The sequence below is a fragment of the Rhodnius prolixus genome, unplaced genomic scaffold, assembly GCF_049639745.1.
Source record: "Rhodnius prolixus isolate KJV_2025 unplaced genomic scaffold, Rpr scaffold_7, whole genome shotgun sequence".
In the NCBI taxonomy this organism is placed as follows: Eukaryota; Metazoa; Arthropoda; class Insecta; order Hemiptera; family Reduviidae; genus Rhodnius; species Rhodnius prolixus.
The window spans coordinates 8,300,610-8,315,984 of record NW_027411582.1 but is presented as its reverse complement, the minus strand read 5'-3'; the positions used below and the strand labels follow the sequence as shown (position 1 = coordinate 8,315,984).

Genomic DNA, 15,375 nt, shown 5'->3' with positions numbered 1-15,375 from the left:
GAAATTAAGCATCCCTTATTCTGAAAGTATTACAGGAAAATTAGTACATCTGGTTGGTGAAAGGTGCTTTTCGTGAGAGCAGTTTGAGCCATATCTGGATTTGGAAGACTTCAATGGAAGAAGATACTTCATTGGGCAGTAAATCTCGTTAAACCCAGCTTTAAAGGATTTTTATACTTCATCAATTTAGTTTGATTTGGACAAAAGAAGGTGCGAGGCAAAATTAAAAAAAAATAATAGTATTCTTACAGGAATACAAAATTAATTTCCATAAGACACGCGTGCAAATTATATTGAACTTACGTCAAAATTACACCAGGCGCTACAAAATCTGTAAAACTTGGGTCGTTCGATCCATAAATTGGTTCTTGAAACTAAAAAAGAAAAAAAAATATATCAAAAATGTAATTATTTTAACAAATATATATTAATAAATAATTCTGGAAAATTTAAATTTACCTGTATTGGTATATCTGCTACTTTCGGATTGTTTCCGCATGAAGTCAACATATTCTGTGCAAAAGTTCTATAAGCAAATTGTAGATCTCTATTTAACATTAGACCTATCTGCTGATCTGTTTACAACAAATAAATAAACTATTAAAGTAGGATTAATTATTCTAAGTGTAAAAATTATTAAATGAAAAAATATATATGTATATTGTTTAGGCAGAAGATTATTTTATTATCTTATTTGTGAAAAATTTTTTATTAAAATTATAAAGAATAATATTTTTAGTTCTTTATTTCCCAAATACCACTTATTATTAAAATCAAAAGCGAAATTAGAGTTGATTAAGCAAATGTAATCAAAATTTCTTAAATTCACAATTCACCAGCATTCTAGAAGAACCTATTAATTATGATTATTAATTTATTATTGCTAATTAAGAGACTATTCAAATTGAAATAAATATTTTCTGATAACAATATATTTACAGTTTTACTAACAAATAATATCGATCCTTTTATTAATTTATGTTCAATAATTTGTACTTACTTACAAAGTGAATTCCCTGAAATCTTCCTTTCAAAATTTAGTAATAATTTATTATTTTTTTGAAATATGATTTCTTATATCAAATTATCTGGTAGCTACAATACTATGAGCTGTTAATCTATTTTTTTTGTTCCTTCATGCTTTTTAAAAGATATTTTACATTTAGAGTGAAGCTGCTTGTAAATAATGCAAAAGACAGTTCAGCTCTTTAACCTTGAATATTAATTATTAGCTGAGAATTCTGAAAATTGGTTCAAAATCTTAAGTAATCTATAAAAGCGAGGGAGAGAACGTTTGCCAGATTTACGACGACCTTGAGATACAGGAAATCATCAGTATCAACAATTATGTCATAAATAAATTATTGTATTATTAAGCTAAATCCTTCGAATAGCCTTCCGTATTCAGGTTCCTTAAAAAAAAAAAAAGAAGTAAAAATTCAGTTTGAACAAATCTTTAGAACTTGAAGACTTTTTTAAACTTTGCATCGGATAGATGGAGGATTACAAGTCTTTTAACTTGTTTGAAAGTTCAGACTTTGATTTCCAAAAACTTATTCTTGGTTTGAAAATTAAGCACAAATTAGTACTTTATCCGTAAGATTTCTCTTTCCTTAATTAAATTTAAACAATATTTAATAAAAAGATCTCTGATAAAACGCGAAGTTATATAAAGGAAAAGAAAAGATTATTGGAGTCGATAATCATTTAGTAAATGAAATCTGATACAAGGTTAATTGTTATAAACTGTATACCTGATTCATATACTTTGGAACTCAAATTTTAATTAAAATTGAACCTGTACGTTGGAATGAATGGTTAAGGTTGAGCTTCACTCCAAACTGTAATTAATTATATCATTAACTAGTAATAATTAAAATTTAAGATTAAAACTATTTGCAAAGTGCAAGTTAGTAAATAATAATAATTATATTAGTACTTAATACAATTTAGTTACACAAGACGATGCACCAACCACCAATACAAATAAAAACATGCAGGAGGGCTAGGAAAAAAGTAAATATTTACGACCAAAATAAATAAATAACTAAAACAATAAATTTAAGGACAGAACTCACTGGACATATCAAGCCAAACGGAGAATTGGCTTTCTTCTAATGTCTCCTCATCAGAAGTCTGTCCAAGTATCATCCTAGCTGATAAAGCGTCAGTGAAGTTCTCATTGAAATGTATAACACCCCAAGCGTCACCTTGTTTTACAGCGTCTAACGCATCCTCTAATCGTCTATATTCGTCCTGTAAATGGGGGTTTTTAAAACAAACACTGGATAGGGAGATTTCGTTTGTTTTCTTTTTTCTAGGGATTCAATTTTTTTTTTTAAATAAAAAAAATTGTTTTTTGGTGCAGTCATGCAGGATTCAAACCAACAAAAAACACACAATACATATTGTGTATCACAATATTAGATTAAACACATACAATCACTGATGGTTAAGTGTTTTACTAGCTTACTTCTAAACCCTAATAAGATTAATCGTACTTCTACTAAATCTCTAACTCTTTCCTCTTTTTGTTACTAATAATGTGATCTTGATTCAAGCTCATCTTCACATTTTCCCTAAGCTGAATCTCTTTTCAGGATTAAACACCATTTATTTTCGTTAAGTTCCTTGAAATATGTGGCAGCATTACTGCATCAAAGAGAAACAACGGCCAAAGCAGACTCTATGACAAAAATCCAGGCATAGACCTGATTCAACAAACCCGGACTATGAACTGGCTAGGAATCAATCATTTAACTTTTCGTCTAGTTGTAACCAGAGATCCTGCGTTCTTCAAAAGAGAGAGAGAGACAGCTTTCAACTACAAGCATAAATGAGTGCAGCAAAACATTTGTGGAAACTAAACAAACAGCGTCTTGCCAAGCAGCTCAGGTTCAGGGTCAATAATGGGAAGAGATGTGCAAAATCTCAATGATTTAGTGGGAGAAGTACAAAAATTTATAGGAGCCCAACTACTTCGTGGAGATAAAATCCAAAAGTTGATTTTGCACCCATCCGAATTAATACAAAGAATAGAATAAGCTAAAAGGAACAATGTCCATTCTCCATGAAACCCTATTAAGTAATTTCTTACTCAAAACAAATATCATTTACTGTTCTATTTGTTCACGAATAATCTGAATTACACCAAGAATCAATCAAAAATTTGGGTATTAAAAGCTTCAAAAGAGTTGGACGTGATCGAATAAAAATTGGACACACAGCTTTGCTGGATTTGATCTAAAATGCTGCCTAAAATCAATGATTTCATCCAATATAATATATTTTTTTCTCACTCTAAATGGTTTAAAATTGTCATCCATCTAAATCACAATCTCTAAAGATGGATGAAAATCGGAAACTAGTATTTAAAAAAAAAAAAAAAATTAATATGTAGAAAGTAGTATGCTAAGACGGTCGAAATAATCAACAGAATGAAATAACTGAAAGAGGTTAAATAGCGCAATAACTTTAAACAACATTGAAAGTAGATTAGGAATTACAAATGTTCTAAAAGAACTCTCTGCATTTCGTGTTAAGCCTGTGTCAACAGTAAAAATTTGTTTTGAGATTTTTGTAGTTGTTGTCATAAATCAATTCGTCCGAAATACACAAGATACTTTGGAAATGTTGGAAAAAAAAAAAAAAAAAACTGAGATCTACAGTCCAAGAAGTTAGTACACGAAATCCTGATTTTTTTTTTTAAACTTAAATCAAGATATAATTAATTACTGAAATCATAATCTAGATTCTACCAATGCATTAAAAAAGTTTCAACAAATTTTAACCAAAATGCCTAATTATTTAAATTAAAGCAAAGCAATCTTTCTTAATTATTTCTAACATTTTAAAAATTATATATTTTGATTAAGTCTTGAAAAAGTATTTTTTAAAAAGTTAAGCTAAAATACATTCGGTTATAATAATCTAAGGCTACAGAAAGTAAAATGGTTCCAAAGAACTTTTAAAGAAAGACTGTAAAATAAGCTTAATTGAAGTAGTAATTGGACAGAGATAAGTACTAAGCAGTAAAGGGCCAATACGAGTATAAGTAAAACGTAATAAGTAATAATTGCAAAATAAAATAAAATACATAGACAAACAACAAATATTAGACAAACAAAATCACATTCCAGCAGCAGCTATTCTGGAGCCAGAAAATAAGATTTGTAAATTTGAGCACATTGTGTGTGAAAAAAAAAAAAAAAAAAAAAACAATAAATATCTAAAACATTCAGGAATGCTAACATCTCTTCTAACACTTTTTTTTTTTTAAATAAAACTCACTGGACATATCCAGCCAGACTTTTATGTCAGAAAGTTCTAAAGTCTCTTCATCGGCGCCAGTCCCCAGTAAAACTCTGGCCATTAGTTCTTTTGAATAATTTGCATTGAAGTATAAAGCGCCCCAGACTTTGCCATCTCTTATAGCTTGAACTGCTGCATCCAAATCAGTATAATAGTCCTGATTTTCAGATAATATTAAATTTTTTTTGAAAATAAATCATTTTTTTTTGTAACATGGTGATTTACAAAGGAAAATTTCTGTTTTCTGGGTAAAGATGCAATAATAAATAAGTTTTTGAAACAATTAATTAGATAAATTAAAGATCTGAATGCGAAAAGGGTTAACAATTGGCCTAATACTTTTGGTAAACTTAATAGATCGCGTTAATGGACGGTAACTTCGCTGAGGTATCCTCTTTTACGAATTTCCTTTTCTCATGACACTAGGAAATAGCAACAAAAGTAATTCGCAAACCACTTTTAGGACTGTTACACGGAGGAAGCTGTTGGAGTACGCGGTCCCTTCTTGGCTGTAAGATCACAAGAAAGCGAGAGAAGTGAGAGAGATATTGTCAGGTTATGCAAAATTTTAATTATTTACTAAATGAAAAATAAATTATTAAACCTAATAACAACTTTACAGGCGATTTTTGTTGGCATTGTTTTGTCAATAATCGCCTTCAATTACTACGTAAAGGGACTTTCCCTTTTCTATTAGAATGAGATGAGGTGAGAGGGGAAGTTATGTATTTTTTAGCTGCATAAAAGGCTCCAACATAAGTACTTTTCACTTATTTGGCAACCATAAAAACTTCAGGGCCCATCTTGGAGGCTAAGTATGTCTTGCTCGTCTGGGCACAATACTGATTTTTTCTGCTGGATTTTCTTTTCCTCTCTTTTACAAATAAAGCAATCTTCAATTGAACTTCTCATTATATGAAGTATGACCATTTTTCCATTTATAGTGCCAGTAGCGCAAAGAAAAGTAATATTGTTTTTTTCTACTTTCAATTGTTATGTCTTTCACATTAGATGCTACAAAATAACGACTCTTTAGGCAATATTACATCATACAAATGAAATACAATTTCCTACTTAGGTTTTACTAGTAAAATATGAAGAAGCACTTTGTAGGGGTAAATTAGTGATTTCTGTAAAATTTGATTAAATATTAATAATTTGAACAAATATCTCAAAAGATATCCCCCACAATGAAATCTAAATATTACCTAAAACCTAAACAAGTAAAGACGAATTCGCGCACTTGAATATAAACTATGTAAAAAAAAATCATAAGTAAATAAAATTACTTTAAATTCTTTGCAAAGCTAAAAAAAATAATAAAAAATAAAAAAGCACTCCAAAAACTCACTTTAATAATAGTGTCTGTCCTTAATGAGCTAACATATCGACACGATAAGAACTTGATGGTACAATTATTATAAACTGGACAAGTATCCATGGTCAAATTGTTTCTGGTAACTTCGTCGTTCACTATTGCCAAATGTAGTCCGGTAGGATCTCGGCCGATGGCCAAACAGAATAATATTACTTGCATCACTGGTAACGCAAATATAAACAGCATCACCCTGAAGAAATAGAGACAAAAGTTTCAAATTTAGTGTAACGTACGAGAAGAAAAGCAACTGGAATAACTCATAAAACTTTTTATTAAAAGCGTATTTCAAAAATTTTCATAAACTTAGTTCTTAGAAAACTTAATAAGTGTTTTTGTTATAAATAAATACAAAGATGGTGATTGCAGTTACTGGTGTTTAAAACTACTAAATTGTTACTACATATGGAGAATTCTCCAACTTCATATACGTACTGAATATTCAGGCCTTCGTGACTTCTCGTCGCATTCGTTCCTACTGATTTCACCGATTTAACGATACTCGTATTTATTAGTGTAGACTACCACGGATTGGCCTATAAAACTCTAGCTGGGTGAAAAAAATGTTCTCATACAGAAAGGGTGCCTCTAAATACTTGTAAAAAGCAGTTCCTTTCTTTTCTTTACTGTAGTGCGGGCATATCATTATTATAAGTTCCGAGATCTTGACTAGACACTTAGCAGAGAAGATCTTTTATTGTTTTTGTGCAGATTTAAGCCAAAAACTGTGGGGATTAGATTTCAAAAATAATAATATAAATAAAATAGAAATGATAAATATTACATTTACGAATTGGTTGAAAACAAACAGCCAAGTGGTTAACTTGTATAGCTTATCATTTTTTTTTACAAAATAAAGGCAAATAATGTGCTTCAATCAAAGAAGCTCTTTTGAAACAAATGGATACAAAACTTAAAAATTGCACCTAAAATTCAAAGTTTCAAGGAAATGTTTAAGGGGAAGTCTTTTGAGTTTTCACACCAATTTCGTTTGTTAGTTTGATATTAGGAGAAGATAAGCATAGAGAAACAAGAACCTTGAAGGACTGTTTAATGTAGCAACCCAATACAAGAGAATATATACGTAATTATCAAAAATACAGAATTTAATCCCAATAATACAAAAGCAGCCCAAGAAAACTATATCAATTCTACATCATTTGTAGAATTCCTTCGAAAGAAATCTGTATTGTAAAATTTGCTCTTCGTTTCGAGTTCCACAGGTGAACTTCATCAGGAGCTCAATAAATTTGGAGATAGTAGCAAGCTTTATAAATATAGAGGACTCGACGACATAGAAAAGCAGTTTATTATTATATAAATAATTTTTTTCAAACATAAACGAATTCAAGTCAATAAACTTCTTTTTTTTTTCTTTTAAACAAAACCAGAGCTTTAAATTAAGTTTTAAATAATTAAAGGCTTAACGTACCCCACATTTCTCCACATCCTAAGAAAATTTTTCTGTAAAAGTGCTTTTGTTTTCCCTTTTGTAGTTAACTTGAAAAGATCTAAACACTTGTTACATCCGCCTTGACTTTTCTCATCTACATCTTCTTGCTGAAAAGTTTTTCATAGCAATATTTTATTTTCTTAAAATTTAATAATATATTATATGTTTAAAAGGTTTTCTTTTACTTCAGATTCAATATTTACAATATAATATCCATTTGAAGTTGGTTCCGGTTCTTTCTTTTGATGGAAATTCAATCCCACAACACCGCTTTCTTCTGTAACATAGACGGGTTCCTGATTTTTACCCCAATGAAGAGTTGCCTGGAAAACACCAAAACGAATAATAAAGGTTATAAGTTTTCATTAATTTTTTAATATTAATATTTACATAATTTTAAATTCGGTTAAATATAAAAGAAGATCAAGGTTCTTGCAAAAATGAAAAATATATTCAGAACGAGTTTTAAGTACAAAAGACTCTTTGAAGGTAGATTACCAAATCCTCTATCCCCATTGAAGTTAAGCTGCCAAAATAAAAGGGTACACTTCCAAGCTTTCGACTTTGAACAATTGAACAATTGTAGGCTACATGCCTGTTCAAAATTGTCGTAACTTTGGAATAAATAAGTTTGCTACGCTTAGCCACTTTTAGCAAATAGACAAACCAGTTATCTTTAACTAAGAATAGCTTGAGATTGTTAGTAAAATTCATAAAATGGTTTTGAATTACCAATAATAGAAATCTTTTAAAGCAATAAGCCTCAATATGCTGATGATGAAACTTTATCGTATCCTAACTCATCATTAATAAATTAATGATCAATTATTTCATACAATAAACAATAAAACTTAATTCAGAAAGAGTTTTTTCCAAGTATAACATCCACAGATACATTTAAATAACTTTGATGTAATTAATACATCATAAACTAATCCAAAACTTTACCAGTTCAATTCACAGTAAATATTGTAACTCAAAAGTAAACAACTCTTACAGTAAATAAAAAAATAACATAAAATAAAAATATTAATCATTTAGTAAGTAATCACACTTTAAAATGACTTAAATAAAAAAGATCCTACAATTCGTTCTTTTGGTAAGGTAAAGAATAACTCCTTTTATTAAAAGTGTGCCTCAGCAAATGAAATTGAACGCTGGATATTTCTAAAGTTGCCAACAAAATGTTTATTAGGGAACTTTACGAAAATACGGTAAATTACCCATCATAGTGGCGAACGTTAAAAAAGAAAAGAACAATAAGAAAATTAAAAACACCTTTGTTTTCACGGGTTTCACTTTTTTTCTTTTACTCTGAGGAAAACTATCTTTCATTAAAATAATATATCATTGCTTTTAGACATGAAATAAAACTCTGGTCGAATTATTTAACTAAAAATAAAGTAGCTAAAGATAACAAAAATTAAACAACTGAAAAAACACACCTCTGACTTGATTCCAAAGAATAAAGAATTTGCATGAAACAAAGAAATTTATAAAAGTTTTAGAAAAATTAGTTTTCATTTTTATTCTCACATACTTTGGACAGTTTTCCTACACACCTCTTGCTCTGGCTATTTCCCAATAGCAAAGATGTTAACAAAGAAATATGCAACTTATTAGCGATAGTTTTGAAAATATATTCCAGTGAAATAATAAATAATTCATAAGCTCACGTTAAAAAAATTAAAAATAAAGAAAATAAAATATTTTCAAAGCACTGGACATACCTCGGTTGAAGGTGGCTAAATTCCATTAATAGGAAGCAATTAGCATGAGAAGAAAACATCTATTAGTAATTAATAATTAAAATATTATTAAAAATAATTAAGCTTAGATTTTGTTTTTGTATTAACTATAAAGAAGTTATATATAAAATTCCGCTGAAATAATCCTCAAGTTTTCGTAGTTTCTTAATAATAAGTGGGAGATTTGTAGATTTGTAATTAAAAAAAAAATCCTCCGTTAACTTTTCTGTAAATCTTATTGAACTATTTTAATCAATTCAGTTTATGATTTATCAATGAATTTTGAACTGAATTTGGACTACACTTGTGAACCAATTCTTTACCTGATGTAGGTTCTTGTGACTTTGGAAAGTTACAGAGGTTTCTTACATCGTAAGACCTAAGATGAGGTAACCTAGGCTGAAGAGACTAAGACCCACCGCAGTTTAGCACCGCCAAACTAGATAAGATATATTTTAGTCAAATTTCGTATGGTTAACAATCTGAGATTATGATTCAAAGTAGATAGTCCTCGAGAGATTACACAGTGGATTTTGCATCACCTTTTGATGCAGTACCTCATTAAAGGACTAACTGCAGGAAGCTCTAATTCTTAAAACTAGTGACAAACCATATTGAAATATTTAAACCAGCAAAATACTATATACCATAACTCCTGCCTCCTTCGTTTCTTTATTAGGCTCTGCCAAATTCGATTTTTCACCCTTAATTCCAAAAAAAAATGTCTCACAAGTACGCGATACATTTCGGGTGAAGATTATATTAATTAGCAGGACAAGAGTTTTGAACAGATAGTATTTTTTTCATGAACAAAAACTATAATGAACTTACGCATGTCAAAGTTCTGTGTAGTTTAGGACAACTAAAAAAAACGCTCAGAATAAATTCTAAGTCATAAGAACGTGCTTAAATTAGAAACGAAATAGGGCTAGAGAGTTTTATGTGAGTGAAGCCAGAAATGGAACGTAATCAATTGAAAGAACAATACAAACAATGTCTGATCTCTTTCTATCTCACAAAGTTATTAGCCGCTGCACAGTATTTTTTAATACTTTTATAAAATCGATACGACTAATACGAGTGAAAGTAAAGTAGTTTGCTATGAAATTATTAGATTTCTAACTGCGTATACTGTAATCTCAATCAAATCATTTCTGTTCTAAAAAAACGAATATATTTAAACAACTATTTAATCTCATCCACAACTTAAATGAATCTTCATCATTAAATAGTTTACAACTTAATAGAATAGAAATTTACCAAGTTCATATTTTTCTGCAATAATTCATCATTTGTTGAATTCTGTTGTCCTTGTATTCGGCTAAGCTTTAGGAATACTTCTTCCAGGCTGGAACAATTGTACATTGTGAGCAGAGTGGCTGGAGCTTCTTCTGCCAATAGTTTGCCGCTTCTCATTAAACCAATCTAGAGTTTTTTTTAAAGAAAGAAATCGTCATTAGTGGAATTCAATAATTTCACTGTAAGATAAAGACAATCTAAGGGTGCCTCCACCAAAAAGAAAACTCTCGTCTGAGAAACTACTTATAAAAATATTTGAAAGAAAGTAAATAATCATTTCATCGATGGAGTTTTTTTCACTTCTTTAAATATTTCCGTGAAAATACAGGCATTTTATTTAATTCCTTAGCATACCTCACATTCGTGGCTCCTTCGTTTGTTATTTGCAACAGTAACAAAGGATTGAGACAGTTTGTGGAAGTTTCGCCTTCTCAATGAAGACAAGACTTATGAATTTATTTGGGCTCTCAAGTAAACCCCTCACCAGTAATAGTGTAATACAGTATTTTCCTCTATTACACATATTGAATGAAAATGAATGAAAGAATAATATCATCATTTAGTCAAAATTTAACGTAAAACTATAATTCAATTCTAATTTCTTGCTGGTGTTTTAGTTCAAGGATAAATAATTAATATTCAAACACACAAACGTCTGAATTTGCATTCAGAAATTAGAACATTTTTTATTAATTTATATTCACATAAAATATACTTAAATTTGGTATTTTTTAAGAGAAAATTTGTTATTGTTTCTTAAAACAATACTGACTGACATGTGACTAACTGTGATGTTACAATATCTTCTTTTTTAAATTGATTTTATGTTGAATTGCTCTCAACCAATGGTAAGAAAATATGATTAGTGATAAGAAACTGATCTTGAAACTATTGTATTCGTTGAAAAAAATAATAATAAAATATATCTAGACATTTTTGACTTTAAAGAAACGTTTTTATGGGTTAATATTAATGAATATCCTTGAAAATTAAAAGTCTAAAAAAAACTAGTTTTTTGGGGAGTAAAGTATGTATAATTTATAACCCAAATCAATCACTATTGAAAATACTGTTTTAATATTCCGAAAATGAAACAAGAAAATTTAAGCTTCATAATTATGCTAACAGATGGCTCTTGGTCATTGGTTTTAATCAGTAAGAATATTTATAGAATACCAAGGAACTAACCGTATGCGCTTGCCTGGCTTCTTCTATGTAATGTGTAGTTATAATTACTGTTTTATTACCATCCTTACTGATCTGTACTAAATGGTTCCATATACTGCAATAAATAAAAAATTAACTATCAAGAAAAATACTAGAAATAATTACTGCTCAGAAAATAAATTAAAAAATACTGCAAACCTTTGCCTAAGTAGTGGATCTACTCCAACAGTTGGTTCGTCAAGTATTAAAAGTTCGGGATCATGCATTAACGCAACAGCAAACGATACTCTTCTCTGTTGGCCGCCACTGTAAAATAAATTTAGAACTTAGAAAATATGTAAAATATTTAGTTAAAAAAAATAAAAAAAAAAAATACAGTTAGATATAAATGGGAGACAAGTATATGTTTGTGACTTCAAACTGTTTGTTTATTCTATTCACAATGAATATTTGACATGCACACTATGTATGCTCGACTCAGCAATGTGCCTGAACAAAGCTGTATTTATTAAAAATCTAGTTGGAAGTTTTACTAGCTTTAACAAACAAGTATTCATTCCAAACATTCTTCTTTCAAGAAGTAAATTTGAGAGAATTTAGTTTAATGGGGGATGTTTCATTTAAAATACTCTTTTTTAGCCAGCTACCAAGTTTCATCTATTTCCAGAAATTAATTCATCAAGATTGCATAAAGAAATCATAATTTCCACAGTTTTGTTTTTTGTCACAAAGTTTATTGAAACTTTCAATAAAACCTGATGAATTTTCCTCTACTTGTTCAGAATAAAATCAAATTCTGTGTCCGCGAAAAAAAAAAAATCATCAATATTTTCCTGCATTTTGTATTCCAATCCTAATTTGAGGAGCTACGAAAATAATTTTTGTTTATCCTTCTTCATACTTTTTTTACTGTTTGCTAAACGTTTCTTCTTGAATTACACGTATCAATTTCTAAATTATCTAAAGAACAGACGTTTTAAAAATTTGGCAAATTAAAAAAAAATCTGTAACTTCGAAAATCACCACTTAAGAAATTAACAAAGTTCAGAGTCCATGTCTTCTTCAGCGATAACTTAGGCCTGGTTCGGAAAATGTGATCAAGTCCCCGAGGATGATAGCGCCCATCCAGGGTGACCATTCTTCTGAGATTTAAACGTATTTACCCCAACATAAACATCATCTACGAGCAGCCGCCAGCCAACGTTGTTTCCAGAACTGTTTGCTTCCGGCTTAACAAGTAATTTGGTTACGCTCGCTTGACGACAAGTTATTCATTCTCATGATGAAGGCTTATAGTTGACCCCCGAGGTAGCGCGACTGATTTCTTAGTGGAAGTCTCCGAGTTTTACTTCAATCACATTTTTGTACATTTTACAAAGCGAACATTCTATGTCAGACACTTACGGATGTTTTATCCAATAAAACGTAGTTATAAAATGACACAAAATATAGAAATGCAGTCACATTTTTCTTTTTATTGTTTGAACTGCTCACGTTAATCTCTTAACTTAAAATACTTATTTTGAGTATCCTAATATATTTTTGTGACCTTCAATGTTAATACAAAAGCATTCACAATCTAAGGAGTGAAAAATAACCTTACCTAAGATTTTTCACTAAACGACTTTGTGATGGTAGATCTAGAAAATTAAGTAAAAACGTCAATCGATCCATAATATCCGAGCTTTCCATTCCGAAAATCCAACCAAAATACATCATCGTTTCCTTAATAGAAAATTCTCCATACAATGCTATTTCCTGGTACAAAATAAAATAATAAAATTTTATTTTAAGTAAAACAAACAAATTTACGTTACCACAATTAGTTCAAAATTACTAAAATTATCTGAGAAAACTGTTGTAAATGTTTATTACTATTATTTTTTACCTGAGGCATGTATCCAACACGTTTTCCAGGTACCCCACTTCCTTTATGACCTGGTTTTCCACCTAACACAAATATTTCCCCATTGTCCAATCTTCTTCTGCCGACTATACAACTAAGAAGTGTAGTTTTACCACAACCGCTAGCTCCTAGAAGACCGTATCTGTAAAATGAAGAATATTATTATAAATGGGTAGATCTAAAGAACAAAACAGCTGATTTTTCTGCCAGGTTATGTCTTTTATAACCATCATTTTTATTAATTCTAATAACATTGTTTACAAAAATTAAATTTATGTGATTATAGAGAAGATTTTTAACCCTTTTTAAAAGTTTTAGATGATCAATAATTTTAATTCTCTCATCCATCACAGGGAAAGTATTGCGTAACTTCTTAAGTTGCTTTAAAAAACTAATTATTGACATGCGGACAGATGTGTGGGGTCATAGACCAGTTTTACAAACTGAAATGAAATTAAAGATTAACAGGCCGATAAAACCTTGGAAATGCTGCGTTGTTTTGTATAATATTTTGATAGGAAACGAAGGAACATGTTTGCTCCATTCATTGATGATGTGGTGATGATAATAGATGCCCATTTCCAAGTAGATAACTAGAATTTTTAAATGAGTATCATACTTATCCTCTACTTCTCTCTGTGTGCACACAGGTGCATGTGTACTCCTTAATTCAAAACAATCGCAACATATTTTTGGTCTATTTTCCCTTCCTGCATTTTCATTGAAAAATCCAAGCCTTCTTGGGTTAACTTCAAAGGACCTTACACTCTATACTCTAAATATATTCCAGTAACTGACTTATTCCCCGTTGGCACAGATAACAGTAACTAACGCTACCTGTAACTAAGACTTCCATAACAAGATTTACCAAACTCTGATTAAGTGTTTGGAGTCACACTCAATCTTCAGCACTTCAGCCTTGGAGACGTTCTTACTTCAGGAAACTTTACCTGATATTTGCGGCAATCAAGTTTTCCAAGCTTCTGTTGAGAACTTTGAAAACATATTATTACTTTAAGAACTGACCAGTGATTTTACTTGTTACAGACAACCATGCTTCCATCATCGGTTGGCGAAGCTGTGAGAAGCTCCTAGGGTTTTCAAATATTCTGATATTTAAGGTCTAGGTAAGGAATAAGCTTCTCCAAAAAAATAGCTGCTCTTCGAGAGCTGTACTACAACGATTAGCACTTTCCTGGGATATTGGATGCAACTTTCTTCATCTCAAAAATCAATTCATTACATAAGAAAACTCAAGAAAAATACCAGTTATGGAAGCGATTTTGGCCAGCTTAAAAAACTACTAACTCAGTGTGTCCACTACCGAAATCTTGCAACGAAGCTTTTACTGCAACACAATTCAGGCTTTTCTTTCTGTCCATTTAGTTAGAAATATTTGTTCTTTGTTACAAAATTGTTAAGAAGAAAAATGTGGATACTCTTCAGTTTGTAAATTATTTAATGCATGCAAATAGCAAATGAAATGAATAATTGATACAAATGCATTTCTCCGTAACTCTCTCAACTCCTTTTTTTTTTCTTTTAAATGCAAAGCACAAACTAAGTGGTGAACTATCCAATGAGAGTTCATTACACGTTTTTTGTTCAAATTTGAAAAATTAATAAAATTTATGATTTCTTCACATAGTGATAATTTATTTTTAGGTTTGTTGTGAACTACAAAACTGTTGGGACGAATGTTGTGCATTAGTTTTGAAGCATGGGTTTGTCTGATTGCACTAATATCAAGGAAGTAATCTACTCTGCAATTTTTAATTATTATTATTATTATTATTATTATTATTATTATTATTATTTGTTTTTAAAGTAATTAAACTAGAAAAAGCATCTAATGGTGCACTAAATTTCAACACTTGCATTCTTTAATTAATGGTTTGGAAAATAAAATCGCTTATAAACAATTGGTTCAATGACATGTACATTCTAATCTCGCACTTATAATTTACGCAATTGTAATTATGTTTTCTAAGAAAGTAAAATCATAATAAGGGAAAAAAAATCTAAGTTATATTTCACGCATAATTATTAGATTTTATTTTCTGCAATCTGTTTTACTTTTTTTAACAAAGATATCTATCTAAATCTTATACAAAGA

At 29.8% G+C, this 15,375-nt stretch overlaps 1 protein-coding gene across 9 annotated transcripts in view; it reads right to left on the bottom strand.

The window, feature by feature from the left end:
• The window catches only part of snu (ABC-type transporter snustorr), a 146,663-nt gene that overhangs the window by 6,216 nt on the left and 125,072 nt on the right, over positions 1-15,375 (bottom strand). For 8 of the 9 annotated variants that reach the window (XM_074113796.1, XM_074113795.1, XM_074113801.1 and 5 more), the window contains 11 exons: positions 13,242-13,401; positions 12,957-13,111; positions 11,552-11,659; positions 11,375-11,468; positions 10,148-10,312; positions 7,343-7,462; positions 7,119-7,246; positions 5,663-5,879; positions 2,079-2,256; positions 460-575; positions 304-374 (listed from right to left, as the gene is read on the bottom strand). In XM_074113796.1, coding sequence (XP_073969897.1) covers positions 304-374; positions 460-575; positions 2,079-2,256; positions 5,663-5,879; positions 7,119-7,246; positions 7,343-7,462; positions 10,148-10,312; positions 11,375-11,468; positions 11,552-11,659; positions 12,957-13,111; positions 13,242-13,401 — 1,512 coding nt within the window. Of the gene's footprint in view, positions 1-303; positions 375-459; positions 576-2,078; positions 2,257-4,290; positions 4,469-5,662; positions 5,880-7,118; positions 7,247-7,342; positions 7,463-10,147; positions 10,313-11,374; positions 11,469-11,551; positions 11,660-12,956; positions 13,112-13,241; positions 13,402-15,375 lie in introns of all 9 variants that reach the window. The other variant, XM_074113794.1, reaches the window with a different exon arrangement.